The 14,184-nt window shown below is 42.6% G+C and overlaps 1 protein-coding gene across 1 annotated transcript in view; it reads right to left on the reverse strand.

Moving 5' to 3' along the window:
- Cubn (cubilin) overlaps positions 1 to 14,184 on the reverse strand; it is a 208,076-nt gene that overhangs the window by 93,508 nt on the left and 100,384 nt on the right. The window contains exons 30-31 of the mRNA NM_053332.4: positions 13,248 to 13,422; positions 10,557 to 10,726 (exon numbers count right to left, since the gene is read on the reverse strand). Coding sequence (NP_445784.3) covers positions 10,557 to 10,726; positions 13,248 to 13,422 — 345 coding nt within the window. The remainder of the gene's footprint in view (positions 1 to 10,556; positions 10,727 to 13,247; positions 13,423 to 14,184) is intronic.

Below are 14,184 nucleotides of genomic sequence, written 5' to 3' on the forward strand. Positions count from 1 at the left end.
GCTGGACCCCTGGCCCCTCAGTACTTGCCATACATTTCAATGCTCTCCCACTGGTCTCCGGCCCTCCCCCCACTTCTTATAACCTAGGTTTATCCTCACTAGACTTTCTCTATTCTCTCTCCCTGTTCCTTCCCCCTCTCTCTGATAGCCCTGGCCCGTACAGTCTGCCAGCCATGTTCAGTTTACTTCTTTGTCTACCTGCTCTAGACTCTTCCAGATGCCTCTGTATATTTTCTCTCTCGGATGCGCAATCAACCCTTCCCATACCACCGAGCAGTCATGTCATGTCATTAGTTTATACAATATCAAGGTACAAAAATCAACCTTGAGAACAGAGAACTCTCGAAGCACCTTCACGTTACATACGGTAGCAGCGTAGCCGCTAATGGAATTCCCAGCTTCGAATCTGGCCCCAAGAGAGAGGAAGTACTAAATGACAAAGAAGGGAGTCTCTCAGGATACGGTCCACGCTGTCAGAGTCATAGATGTAATCAGGGAAGGATACAGAAACCTTGCGGTGGCTTTTTTCTTTTGAGGGGAGGGAGGAAGGAAGCTGGGCTTCCGCATCAGGGATATTTCCCATCACCCTGCTCTGAAACGGAAAAGGCTAGGAGATGTAAACAGGTCTGCAAGCGGTGCCTAAAGATCCCTCAGGAATGAGCCAACATGAGCATCAAGCAGGATAAATACCCGGGCCCTGCGTGGAGAGCTGTGGCTTCAGCTCAACTCCTTGCTTTGCTTTGGCAGATTGATTTGACATGGGCATGGGAATGGCTAAGGAGATTATCACAAGTGAGTCACAAAACAAACATTCTAAAGCCCTTGCTCAAGAAGCCCCCTAAAATGTCTAATGGGGATCCAAAACGAAGGGCAGAAGGGAGAGAAAAGTAGAGAGAATGAAGACCGCCTAAAAGGGAGGGGGAAAGGGAGGGGGGAGAATATCCTGGATTCATTGTGAAACAGTAAATATTTAAAGAAGGCCGTGTCCCCTTCTCTCTCTCTCTGAAACTCCAGTTATCTGTTACTCCTGCTTCCCTTTGGTTCCCTCTGGGAAATGACTGTGTTTTCAAAGCAAGCCTGCCTTGGGATGCATCACAGGGGGAGAGAAAGACAAATTATGGAGCCTGCCTAAGGCGCCTGTCCTGTTGAACCCTGGGTGCCGTGGGCAGATAATGTGAACAACCGGCTCGCTGCCTGGGAGAGAGGCTCCGGGTCTGGACTGTTTCAGTTCAGATCCGACACTTGACTTCCTTTCCCTTAGATAGGCACCAAAAGCTTCAGGGAAAAAAAAATAAAACAAACAAAACTGGACCAGTGTTTGCTGCCTCTGCCTCCTCCTCCTCCTTTTCATCCTCCTCCTCCTTTTCATCCTCCTCCTCCTCAGGCTTAGACTGTTTGACCAAGTGTATTACCCCTTGCAAATGAGAAGCAGGATGGCCCGTGCTCTTGCTCAGCTTGCTTTTTATCGGTGCTGATTCTCACAAGACAGACATTCCATTGCGCTGAGCACTGAGGCTGCTGGAAACGGAGGTCAGCCTCCCGGGGGGCCCTAGGTATCCCTCAGCTGCCCTCCCTTCTCCCCCTCCCCCACCTCCCCGCCCCAGTCTGTCCCTCCTCCTCCTTCTCACACTGAGCCCAGCCATTTTCTCCCAGATCAATAAGAACTTACAGACTCACAGTACCTAAGGCTCAGACGAGAAATTCTAACGAAGCAATTAAACTGGCAGTTGGAGGTCACTTTAACATTTAGCCTTTGGGAAGGAAGACATAATGGAGTCACTCCCCCCCCCCGCCCCCCCCCCCCCCCCGTGACCACGAAGAGCCACCCCCCAGGCAGCAGACACTAACTGTTCAGCATTAAACACTTATGACTCCAAAGCTATAGGAGAGCTAACACCAGGCTGGAAATAGGGTGAGCGGGATGCACAGACATTTTACCAAATTATATGAAACCCAGTTCAGGTCAGCTGTGTGTGGGAGCCTTAACATTTTAATAGAAGTCTTAGTTTTGGGTTGTTTGTTTGTTTGTTTTAAAGAAATCGGTTTCCCTTCCTTTTCATTATAGCAGAATGAAATTCTAGGAAATACACCTGTGCTGTGTTTTCTAAGTCCTCATGCAGCTCAAAATAATGAGGTCCTAGGTCAATAACAGCGTCAGGAGTGAGCTGATTGGGGCACAATCCCGCAGGTGTCCTCTAAAAATCTCAGAATGCATGGACCCCAGCAGGAGTACAGATGGCAAGGGCTCATTCACTCCTATATTCACGTGTGTCTATCAGGAGGACTCCAGGCATCAGACTGCTGCCTTTGGGTACAGACTGCTGTGGGTTATAGGAAAGATGGGCGGGGTTCATTTATTGCCCTAGTTAATTGTATATCACAGTGATAGAACACCAGATAGGAACAACTGGGGGGTGGGGTTGTATTTTGGCTGATGGCTCTATTTTAATTTTTAATTTGTTTCCTCGCCATGCTGAAGTTTGCCTCTCATTCCTAGTGCTCCAGCTTGGGGCTATCTTTGGGCTCACCCTACCTTCGAGATGAGCTCTCATCTGTACACAGAGAAAGATGAGACTGCCATTCAAACCCCAGTGTGCTTGCATTCCAGAGAGTGGATAAGAGAGGTCCTGAGAGTCAGACTTTGACAGGCTATTGCCCTTACTGTCCATTGTAACCCCCTTCCCTCCTCCTTCTCACAAGTAGAGCTTCAAAGTGAACACTCTTCTCAACTGTCCCAGGTTCCCAGAACCCTTAGCAAACTAAGATCCTTAGATCCAGGGCAGAGGGCGTGGGATATGCCACACTCAATACCAAGGGCCTAGTGGTGACTGGTCATGATCAATACCTACATCGAATGAATGAATGAGTGAGTGAATGAGTGAATGAGTGAAGCAACAGTCAGTCAGCTTCTAAAACGAGGACATTTTCTACTCCATATTTAAATGTTTTCTTTCAGTGATAATTCAAGACAATTTTTGTATTTTATTAAAATACTTATTCTTTAGGGAGAATGATAAGGGTTACATTTGAGTACTGGGCCTGCTATTAATGTGTATTGGACCTTGACATAGGCCCTATTAATCTCCCTCTTTTTAACAGATTTTTATAGAGATGACACTGAATGATTTGTAATGTGTCCTGACTTCAGCATTCTGTGTCTTTATGGCCTGATGACTGTTGATATTTTCATTATAATCACCCTAATTACTACATTTTCGCAAAAACAGGATGACTCGTTCCTGTTTTTAAGCACAGTTTACTGCGGTATCGATGGTACACTTGAGCTTTACTAAAATTGCCCTGAATACAAGCATTGTTGGAAGCATCATTGGCTACGGTTATTTTTCCCCCGGCTAATGGCTCTGTCTAAACACCAGGACCAAGGAGTTAACTTTGGTGTCTCTAAAATGAATGCTTGGCTTTGTATGAACTTAAGCTACAGAGATTATTACGTAAGGCACTGGACACTACAGAACATTTTGCATCCAGTGTCCATCTGGTTGTAAAGATAAATGGCCAGGGTTTCAACACTGGCCTTCATGAATCTCTGGATAACTAACTATATCTTGGAGCCAGGCTTCCATCCTCCAGCATTGCCCAGACTGGCTCCAAACCTCTGTAGACCTCCTGTTCTCATAATTGAGTGTACTTGGCAACTGTGCACAGCAGGCCTCTATCCTAATTTACCTGTATACCATTTCCATATTTAATGACGTTGTTGTGAGGATGATTTCTACATTATATAAGAAAAGATCACTTAGCTCATACAGTTTAAGCCATTCACAATGTAAATGTATAAATCAGAAAAAAAAATTAAGGCATGTATTCTAATTTCCCATTTTAAATATATACAGTTATAGGATCCATCTGGGTCACTGCACTGTTTAATTTTGTGTTAGCAACAGAACATCTGACAGAGGAACTAAAGGGAGGGAGGTCTTGACTCAGCAGATAGTTTTACAGCCATTTCAGTTCATCATAACAGAAAAAAGCATGGTGTCCGAGAGGCTCCATTTCTAGTGGCAAACACATGAGCTGAGTAACTCATGTAGCACACACCAGAAAACAACAAAGTCAGAATGTAGAACAAGAGTAAGAGTCATGCAGACATCCTTAGTGACCTACTTCTTCTGCTGGCCCATGCTAACACCCTAAGCTCCACACTTCTCCAAATAGCACCACAACTAAAAACCAAGTGCTGAAATCATTAGCTTTTGAGATACCTCAGATTCAAACCCTAACACTGTTGCAAATCAATCCATTCTTATCACCTTGTACAAAGCGCAAGTCCAATGGGTCAAAGACCTCCAAATAAAACCTGATACACTGAAACTAATAGAAGAGAAAGTGGGGATGGTATGTGCTCTAAGATCAAGAATTGACAAATGGGACCTCATAAAATTTCAAAGCTTCTGTAAGGCAAAGGATACTGTCATTAGGACAAAACAGCAACTAACAGATTGGGAAAAGATCCATCTGAGAGAGGGCTAATACCAATATATAAAAAGAACTCAAGAAGTTAGACTCCAGAGAATAAAATAACCCTATTTAAAAAATGGGGGACAGAGCTAAGCGAAAAATTCTCAACTGAAGCATATTGAATGGCTGAGAAGAACCTAAAGAAATGTTCAACATCCTTAGTCATCAGTGAAATGCAAATCAAAACAATCCTGAGATCCCACCTCACACCAGTCAGAATGGCTAAGACCAAAAACTCAGGTGACAACAGATGCTGGCGAGGATGTGGAGAAAGAGGAACACTCCTCCATTGTTGGTAGGTAGGATTGCAAGCTGGTACAACCATTCTGGAAATCAGTCTGGAGGTTCCTCAGAAAACTGGACATAGTACTACCTGAGGACTCAGCTATACCACGCCTGGGCATACACCCAAAAGATGCTCCAAAATATAACAAGGACACGTGTTCCACCATATCCATAGCAGCCTTATTTATAATAGCCAGAAGCTGGAAAGAACCCAGATGTCCTTCAACAGAGGAATGGATACAGAAAATGTGGTACATTTACACAATGGAGTACAATTCAGCTATTAAAAACAATGACTTCATGAAATTCTTAGGCAAATGGATGGAACTAGAAAATATCATCTTGTGTGAGGGCACCCAATAACAAAAAAAGTACACATGGAATGCAGTCACTGGTAAGTGGATAGTAGCCCAATAGCTCAAATTACCCAAGATACAGTCCACAGCCCACATGAATCTCAAGTAGTTGGAAGACCAAAGTGTGGATGCTTTAGTCCTTCTTAGAAGGGAGAACAAAATATTCATAGGAGGAAATACAGAAACTAAGTGTGATACAGAGACTGAGGGAAAGGTTATGGCCCCACTTGGGGAATCCATCTCATATACTGTCACCAAATGCAGACAATATTGTGGATGCTCATGTTGACATTTGCCTGATATAGCTATCTCTTAAGAGGCTCTCCCAGAGCCTGACAAATACAGAGGCAGGTGATCACAGCCAACCATTGGACTGAGAATGGGGTCCCTAATGGAGGAGTTAGAGAAAGGACTGAAGGAGCTGAAGGGGTTTGTAACCCCATAGGAAGAACAACCAACCAGACCTCCCAGAGCTCCCAGGGACTAAATCACTACCCAAAGAATACACATGGAGGGACCCATGGCTCCAGCCACATATGTAGCAGAGGATGGCTTTATCAGGCATCAGTGAGAGGAGAGGCCCTTGGCCCTGTGAAGACTCAATGCCCCTGTGTAGGAGAAAGCCAGGGTGGGAAGGTGGGAGGGAGAACACTGTCATAGAGGCAAGGGGAAGGGGGAAGGGATAGGAGGACTCCAGAGGGGAAATTAGGAAAGGGGATAACATTTGAAATATAAGTAAAGAAAATATCCATTTAAAAAAAAAGAGGGGAAAAAGTAAAAAGAAAACATGACTGCAACCATTACTTTTGTCTCTTACATTTGGCTGCTCTTTTACCATAAGTACCACATCCTTTATATATATATATATATATATATATATATATATATATATATATATATATATATATATATATATGTAAATATAATATAGTTTTCTTATGGCATACATACATACATATTGCTTTCCTGTGACTTTTAAAATGTAATTTTTCATTGATTTATCCAGAGGTTATTGTCTTTTATCCTTCCATGTCATTTATGCCTATAATTCAACACTCAAGAAATTTGGCACTTTCTACCCTGATGTGATCTAGAGACTTCCACCAACTGCCCACACTGAGCAGTGATTCTGTTTCCATTCGTATTACACTGTCATTTCTGGTCTGTGTGACACCTTTGGTCACCCACTCTTTATATTCAGCTTTACCCTAGGTGTCTTCGTGATCATTCTTTCCTGTTCTCCTAGCTTTCCGTTGCCCCTTGATCAGTGGCATGATCCCTATAGAGTTTACATGGTCCTCCTGGAAGTGACCATACTTACTCCCGTGACTTTAAGAACCACCCAAGTAAAAACACATTTACAAACATACATATACATCTCTTCCCCTAAGGTCCCCATCTTGAGCATCAAATTCAAATTCTATAGGGTAGCCATGTCAACACTTCCTATGGAACCCATCATAGCTTAATTCTTTATTCAGTTGATTGCTTTGTTGTTCATGAGCTCTTTACACAAATACCTTCCATCACCCATCCACCTCCCATCATGTAACTGGCCCATGGGTCTTCCTCTTGGTCCACATAGCAGATCTCCAGTATGAATGGTCCCTTGTTTCCATTTTCAAGGCAACTGCCCAGAATAAGGCTTTACCACTCAAGCGTTTCCCTCCGATTCTCAAGTTTTTACCAAACCTTTTTCTTTCTCTACCAATTTATGCCTTACTCTGCTCATTGTAAAATACAATTCTGAGTGAGTTATTCCTCTATTACATGGAAAATGTTCATGGACTGACTCTACCCATAAGATATTTTTTCTTTTTACCAAGGCATACTGCAGAGCATTCAACTTGGATGGCTTCTGTTGGCTTTGGTCTCCTCCCTTCGTAACAACTGTCTACACTCCAGGCACAAAGCTTGTCTTTCCCATTCTGGAGTCCATGTGCTATTTTCCCACCCTTCCTTCTCTGGCAGCTTCCTTCACCCCTTGCCTCACTACATAATCCTTGTCACTTAAATGCTATCTCCAGTATGAAAGCTTCCAGGACCAGTGACTCATCCTCTGCTGCTTTCTTGTGAAGATTATGGCAGTCCGTGTGCTGAGTCCTTGGTATACTAAGCACCAGCTGGGATTCTATAAGGAAGATTCATAACCTTCTGCATCTAAGGAGTCTGAGACCCTGTGTCAGAGATGAGGAGGCCCCTGCTTGCCCTTAAAGCCAATGATTCTCCCAGCATTCCATGCTGCCTCTTCTCTTGCTTGTTGAACATGCCTGCCTGAAATCACATGTCCCTCCAGTAACAGAAGCATGCCCAAGTCTACAGTTGAAAAGCTTCTCTTTGACGGCGAGCACGCCTTCCACATTTTCTCAAGTAACCCAACAACAAATGTGGCAGAAGCCCTCTTATTAACCTACTACTCCAGTTAATGCGACTAAAGCTGAATGGCGAACTCTTCCCAAACAGCTCGGCTCGTCATGACCACATCTGGGTTAGACCCATGCTCATCCTACCAAAACACTGAATGTCTGGGCCACTCCACTACGGTGAGTCGCAGTGTTGGTGTGGTTTACTTTTTATATCACACCTTGCTGGGTGTTTCAGGGTACCTGCTTCTCAGTACCGTTCTGCCCACTTGGATAGGCTACTCCAGCTGTGTCATCCTGTCAATGTGTTCAGATGATAACACTTTGTGTTTTGATGTAGCTGCCAAGCTGAATCCTACCCAGCACCTGTCTGCCAGTTTACCCGCTCAGCTCCATCCTCTGATGACATACTGTCTGAGGTCTCACTTCCTCTTGGTCATTCTCTCCTGCGATGGTTGGTTAAACCAAGCCCTTCTGTGCATGGAGACATGTCTGTAGTTAACACAAACTTTGGCCTGTGTATTGGTCCCCAGGGTCCATGGAAATAAATCACTTCATGAACACAGAAAGGAAAAACACTCCCAAACTGGGTGTGACTTTAACCTGGGTTTTGATCTTATCACAGTCTGCAAGCTGAGCTCTAGGGATCATGGAACCAATGGAGGAAGAATTGTATCTCCACTCAGCTACACTGTGGACGCTAAGGAGAGAGGACAGTGGAGAACTCCCTGTTGCCCCAGTCCATGGGTAGACAGTGTGCTTCTAGCCCTTTCAAACTTCTATTGAAGACCCTTCTTTGATCAATATTTACTTCTGTTTGCTTGTAAAGGATTTTTACAAGCCTATAGTTTCTTTTTTTAGATGAAACAAGTACTTCCATTTGCCTTTTGTTTGCTTGCTTGCTTCTAATTATTGCTATAAAGAGTCAGCATTTAGTCTGTAGCACTCTGAAAGACAGTCTTTTCCCCACCCCATCCCACCCCTCACTTGAAGTTTTTCTTAAGTAAATATGCCTCTTTATTCTGCTTGTGACGTGAGTAATTTTACTAAAAAAATGATTTTTATCAATTTCAGAAGTCTTAATCCATCACTAGCTCACTAAATACTGCTTCTGCTTTATTCTCTGCTCTTTTCCTGTTAGGGTCCTTTTCTATGCATCCCGTCCCTGTGTCTAAGACTCTCTTGTTCACCTGTGCTTTTCTTCACCTTCATTAACTTGAGTTACCTTCCAGTTCCTTACTCCTTACTTCATCCTAATCTAAATTTCTCAAACATTGTGGAGTCTTCAGTTTAGGTACTATGGCTTTTTGTTCTAAAATTGTCAGCTGGCTCTTTTTGTTTTAATGGTTGCACTGTGACTTTTTAGTGTTTGCAACTCTTCACTGAAATATTTTAGTCTGATTTTTATCTTCGGGAGCTTAGTGATCATGTGTCTGGTGGCCTCAATAGTTGGCATGCCAGCGAGCCTGTTTTTGTTTATTGTTCTGCTGCGTCTCATTATATAACAGCATCCTGTCAAGTGGATGAATTATTGTGACAGGCTGCAGGCTATTGCACAAGGAAACAGACAGGGGTCTAGGATGAGTCTTTTCTCCTTTCTGAAGTCTTTAGAGTGTTTCTTCTAATTATCTATACCCAAACATAGAAGCAACATTCTATTCCTTCCCCTTTATCCCATATCTTGAGATTTGTAGGGACACTCAGATGACTGGAAGCCGAGAAGCAGTCTCCGTGGAGGCTATTGTACCTTTCTATTACTTAGGATATAATGTTCATCCAGTACCTGCAGCTCCTTGGGCTGTGGGCTCACTATTCTCATTGCTCCAAAAGTCCCGGAAGTACCAATGACCTTTTCTGAATGGTCAAAGCCCTGACAGGCAAAGACTGCTCCAAATTCCATGCTCACTTCTCTCCCACATATTAAAAGAGACACCTCTCCATTTACAAAGATGTTTTTAAATGTCATCCAACTTTTAAATATTGCTTTCAGGATGGTTGGTCCAAATTCGCAGTAAGGGGGAATGAATGTCCTACATATGATACCTTGCCCACTCCGACTCTCAAGGTTTGTTTAGGGTGTCCATATATAACTGTAACTCAAATGAACCTTTTCTAATGAATCCAGCCTTGGAAAATGATAGTTAAAATGCACATTACCCGACTTGATGATTTTGAAACATGGAAAATCTTTTGGATTTTCCTGAGTTGAATTCAAGGAAACTAGCCAGTTGGAATGTGTGTAAGGAACTGTCAAGAAGCAAAAATAGGAAGATCCATTAACCAAGAAAGCCTGGTTTGTGTTAGAATGAAGTACCTATAAACACACAAAACGTGGAAAGTCTTTTGCTGGAAAATCAACATCCGAGTAATTTTTAAATTACTGAGATAAAGAATGCTTCATTCATTCTTACATCAACTACTGCACATTAACTTCAAGTCAGAAGCTTTAGCTATTGGTAGCAGCAAAACCACCTTATCATAAAACCCACTGAGAGCTGCATCCCTTTCTGAACCCTAACCTCCCGGCCCGTTGAGTCCTATCAGACTATTGAGTCCTATCAGAGTATTGATTTCAACTGAAAAACTCTGATCATAAGAAAGATAAATCTCTCTGGGGAGCCCAGAAGCTTAATGCTAACCTACCTAAACCAGTTATGACAAGTCTGTCCACAGCTTCTCAGTTCTACTGTGTGGCCAGTCATGCCCATAAGAAGGCTTTTGTAGTAATCATAGTTTATTAAACACACACACACACACACACACACACACACACACACACACACACACACACACACTATCTTTTCTCTCTCTGCCAGATAATGGACTGAGATAGGGTTATCGAACCTATTTCAACACAGCTACTGAACAAACCTCTAGGTCATCCTCCTACTGATCATATTTTAAGCAAATAATAATAATTAATAATAATAACAAACGAACAAACAAACAAGCAATGCCTTTAAAGTTGCTAGGAATTGGTTCTCTTATGACATGACACTGAAAACATCTGTAACTAATAAACATACCCCCAAAATTTGTCCATATTGCAGTGGTAACAAATTGTGTCACTTACCGTAAGACAAGAATCTGGAGCTTCAAGGTCAAAGTCAGTGATATTCAAGAGAACACGGTGATGTCGCTCAACTTGAATGATCCAGGAGCACTCTGTGTTAGCTCTGTAGTTGTTGGGGTAATTTGGAGAATGAATCTCTCCTCTGGAAAGCTGGATAATCCCACCACAACCTGCAAGTAGGAGACACAGTTCAGCCGCAGAGAAACCCCTGTTCTAGAAGAATGTAAGCAATCTGGTGCTAACCACAGGCATATAGTGTACTATTTGTCTTGACTACAGGATTAACTTCAAAGAACTGAATATCCATATATTAATTTATTCATCCTACATAAATAAGGTAACATGGCTAATACTAATATAATGCTTGAAATACTATAAGTATTGGTGCCAAAAGTTAATTGAAATAATATAAGCTATAATTCAGCTGGTAGAGTTCTTGTCTAACGTGCTCTCAAACCTGGTTTCAAACTCTAGCATTGCATATACTGTGCATAGCCATGCATCCCATAATCCCACACAGAGGTGGAGAAGGCAGATCTGAAGTTCAAAGTTAACTGTTGCTACATGGAAAGTCTACAGTCAGCATGGTCTACACACGACCCTGTCTCAAAATAATAAAAACAGCAGTAAACCTAAGTACGGGTGAATTCATGCTTTCACAGTCCATAAAGCTCTCCTTTGTTGTTCTCTCAAGCATACACTCTAAGAATCATCCCTGCCTTTGCAATGTTTCATAGTCCAATAGCTTATGATATTATAAATTACTTGATGTCTGGCTCTGGAATTGCTAATATTCTAGGCAGACCGCATTACATAAGTTGCATTTCATTCTTACCGTGTTATCAAGTGTCTGTCAGTGCTCCTTGGGTTTATGATAATACAAACAACTGATAGAAAATGTCATCGATGTTTTTTGGGAAGTGTAGGATTGTCATACAGGTGAAGGCAGGTACAAGATAGAACGAGGCCTGTCATTGGATGAGAAGGAAGGATGGGCGGGAGGAAAGTTTGAAGGAAGGAGAGGAGACTGGAGGAGACACAAAAGAGAACATGGAGGCTGATGTTACGATTCCACTCTGTGTATTTACAGGTTGCTATGAATATTCTTGAGGGATGGATGTGTACAGGGCTTTGTATGATTAGGTGGGCAATTATATCTTATCAATTGGATCAGAGGTTATTGTGTGTTCTTTCATGTAGTGATTTAAGTGTAAGAGAGTGTGTGGCAGCAGAGACACTGGGCTGCCATGGAGATGGATGTGTGCTTACGGCAGTATGGTATGAGATGGGGCAGAGCGGGTGAGGGGCTCGCTGATTGAGGTGAAGAAATCTATCAGATATCTCGGGGCACTGCGGTGCTGGATCTAGAGGGGGTAAAAGAGTCTTGAGAGTTACATTTTGTAGAATGTACCTAGTGAGGGTAAAAGACAGCCTTTTATTTTATATGATTTTACAACAACAGGACAGTGGGGCTAATCTGAATGTTAAACACATAAATTCATGTACAAGTCACTCTAAGAGAGATTTCACATACTCCATACTCTCTTGGCATTAAGGAGGTGACTTAAGGTGGCCTCCTGTCACATCTCTGTACTAACATATAGCCATGGGACCTTGGGCAAGTCAATGAGTTCTCTAAGCTTCCTGTCTGTGGTTATAGATGAGGGTATACAGAGACTTCCCTTACTATGTAAATTGTAAAAATTAAATGAAGTAATCCTTATTAGTTAGAAAAGTGCCAGGGGATATAGTAATCATTCCATAAACACCACTAACCTCACCAAGTCCGAGTGTCTATTAAATACCCTGTGATATATATGTTTAATGCTGTAAGTGTGATATGTGTGCTGAATCTTTAAAATCTGCAATAAGTAACTTATTTTGACAACCTGAGATCGTGGGGCAGAAAGTCAGTATCGCCACACTTAATTTTGGATTTGGCAAATTTAATGCTTATTTCTTTTTACATTTCCTACTGCTGCGGGCGTTTTTCTTACATTGCTTTGACTCCTGGTGGATCGCGTGCGTGTACCCATCCGGGAGCTATTTTTGGATCCTCGAATGAAAGGCACACACATTGGCTTCTTTTTAAATGCCTTGGCTACCTCAAAGAATGGACACCTCTAAACCTTCCCCTGCTATCTCAGGCCCAATCTGAGAAGTGACCAGCAGCCATTTACCTGAATTCTCACATGTCTGGTTGGCTTTATTTCTTGCTGCTACTGCGTCCCATCCTTCTTCCCCGAGTCATGGTGAATCTCCCGCTCCTTTCTGCATCCTACCTGTGCAACTCTAAGTGTCCTGCCCCATGCCCAGCCATTGGCCATTGGCATCTTTATTAATCGGTCAAAAACCAATTGGGGACAAGGACCTTCAGCGTCCGGACATGCAGATTCCCGATTGAATCAAATCATTAGTACAATCTCCAACAACTTACTGATGTCACCTGGAGAATAGGAACTAGTCATGTGTTCAGCTAACAAGTCTCTCGAACCACCTCGATTCTGCTCTTACATGAACCAGAAAACTGTCGTGATATTTAAAGAACACCATGTCTCAAAGCAATACTTGTTACTCGAGAAGTCAAAAAGTCATCAGGGGATCACTCTCATGTCTTCTTCCAATAATTTTGTAAACTTCACCTAGGCTTCTGCTCAAAGGCTTTTGGGTTGCCTCCGTAAGTTCACCTACCTCCAGGGACTGCTCGCCACGAGGCATTGAAACCTCTTCCATTTAAAGTGCTATCCGTCTTAAATCGGATTGCTAGTTCATTGCCAGTGCTGGAGACCTGCATGGGGTTCGCTGACGGTGATTGGGAACACAGTTGGGCTATTCTTGGAGAGTTAAAATCAAGACCTGCATAGATCTAACAAGGATACAAAAAAAAAAAAAAAAGACATTAGTCGAAAGATACATCTAGGCATATCAGCCCTGTTTTGAGTTCTTTTCCCAACTAGTTCTTAGAATCTATTATGATTACTGATGGTACTCAGTCTTCCTTGGTAGGATGAACTATAAACCTGAACTGAATAGTTATAGGCACTCCCATTGCCTTAGAACACACACTTTCAATCACTTACAAAATACCTATGTGCTTCATCAGACGGAAAACACCCAGATTGCTCTAGAACGTTCCCTATCTTTTGCTTTCTTCTTTTTCATTGGTCTGGGGATTCTTGCTTTCTCTGGAGAGACATTGCATATAATACAGTATAAAGATTGATTTTCTAAATCTTGGAAGTCTCAGGTGAGAGCTGGCTTTGCTATTGAATGTTGAGTTCACTGAAGGCTGTAGATTCTCCAGTTACACTTTTAGGAAATCTCATCTATCCTGAAAATTGGATATTTTACAAGATGTAAAAGTCAAGCATAGCAGGTTTGTTTCTTCAGAGGAAGTCAAAATACAGCCTGCAAAAGTGTATTCTGGGCATCTCGGGAGTAGCATGCATTCTCCAATGTCAGCACTGAAGAGTATGGCCAGGATCTCCTAGCTCCCATGTGGAAACTCACAGGTGTCTCCAAATTTGCCCAAGTGTATGACTGACTGGGATCCCTCAACTCGATGGTACATTCTAGAGAAAAAGGTTTTCCTTTCCTCAGCACTATTCCCGCAGAACTCACACGCTGG

Source organism: Rattus norvegicus, chromosome 17 (assembly GCF_036323735.1).
Source record: "Rattus norvegicus strain BN/NHsdMcwi chromosome 17, GRCr8, whole genome shotgun sequence".
NCBI lineage: Eukaryota > Metazoa > Chordata > Mammalia > Rodentia > Muridae > Rattus > Rattus norvegicus.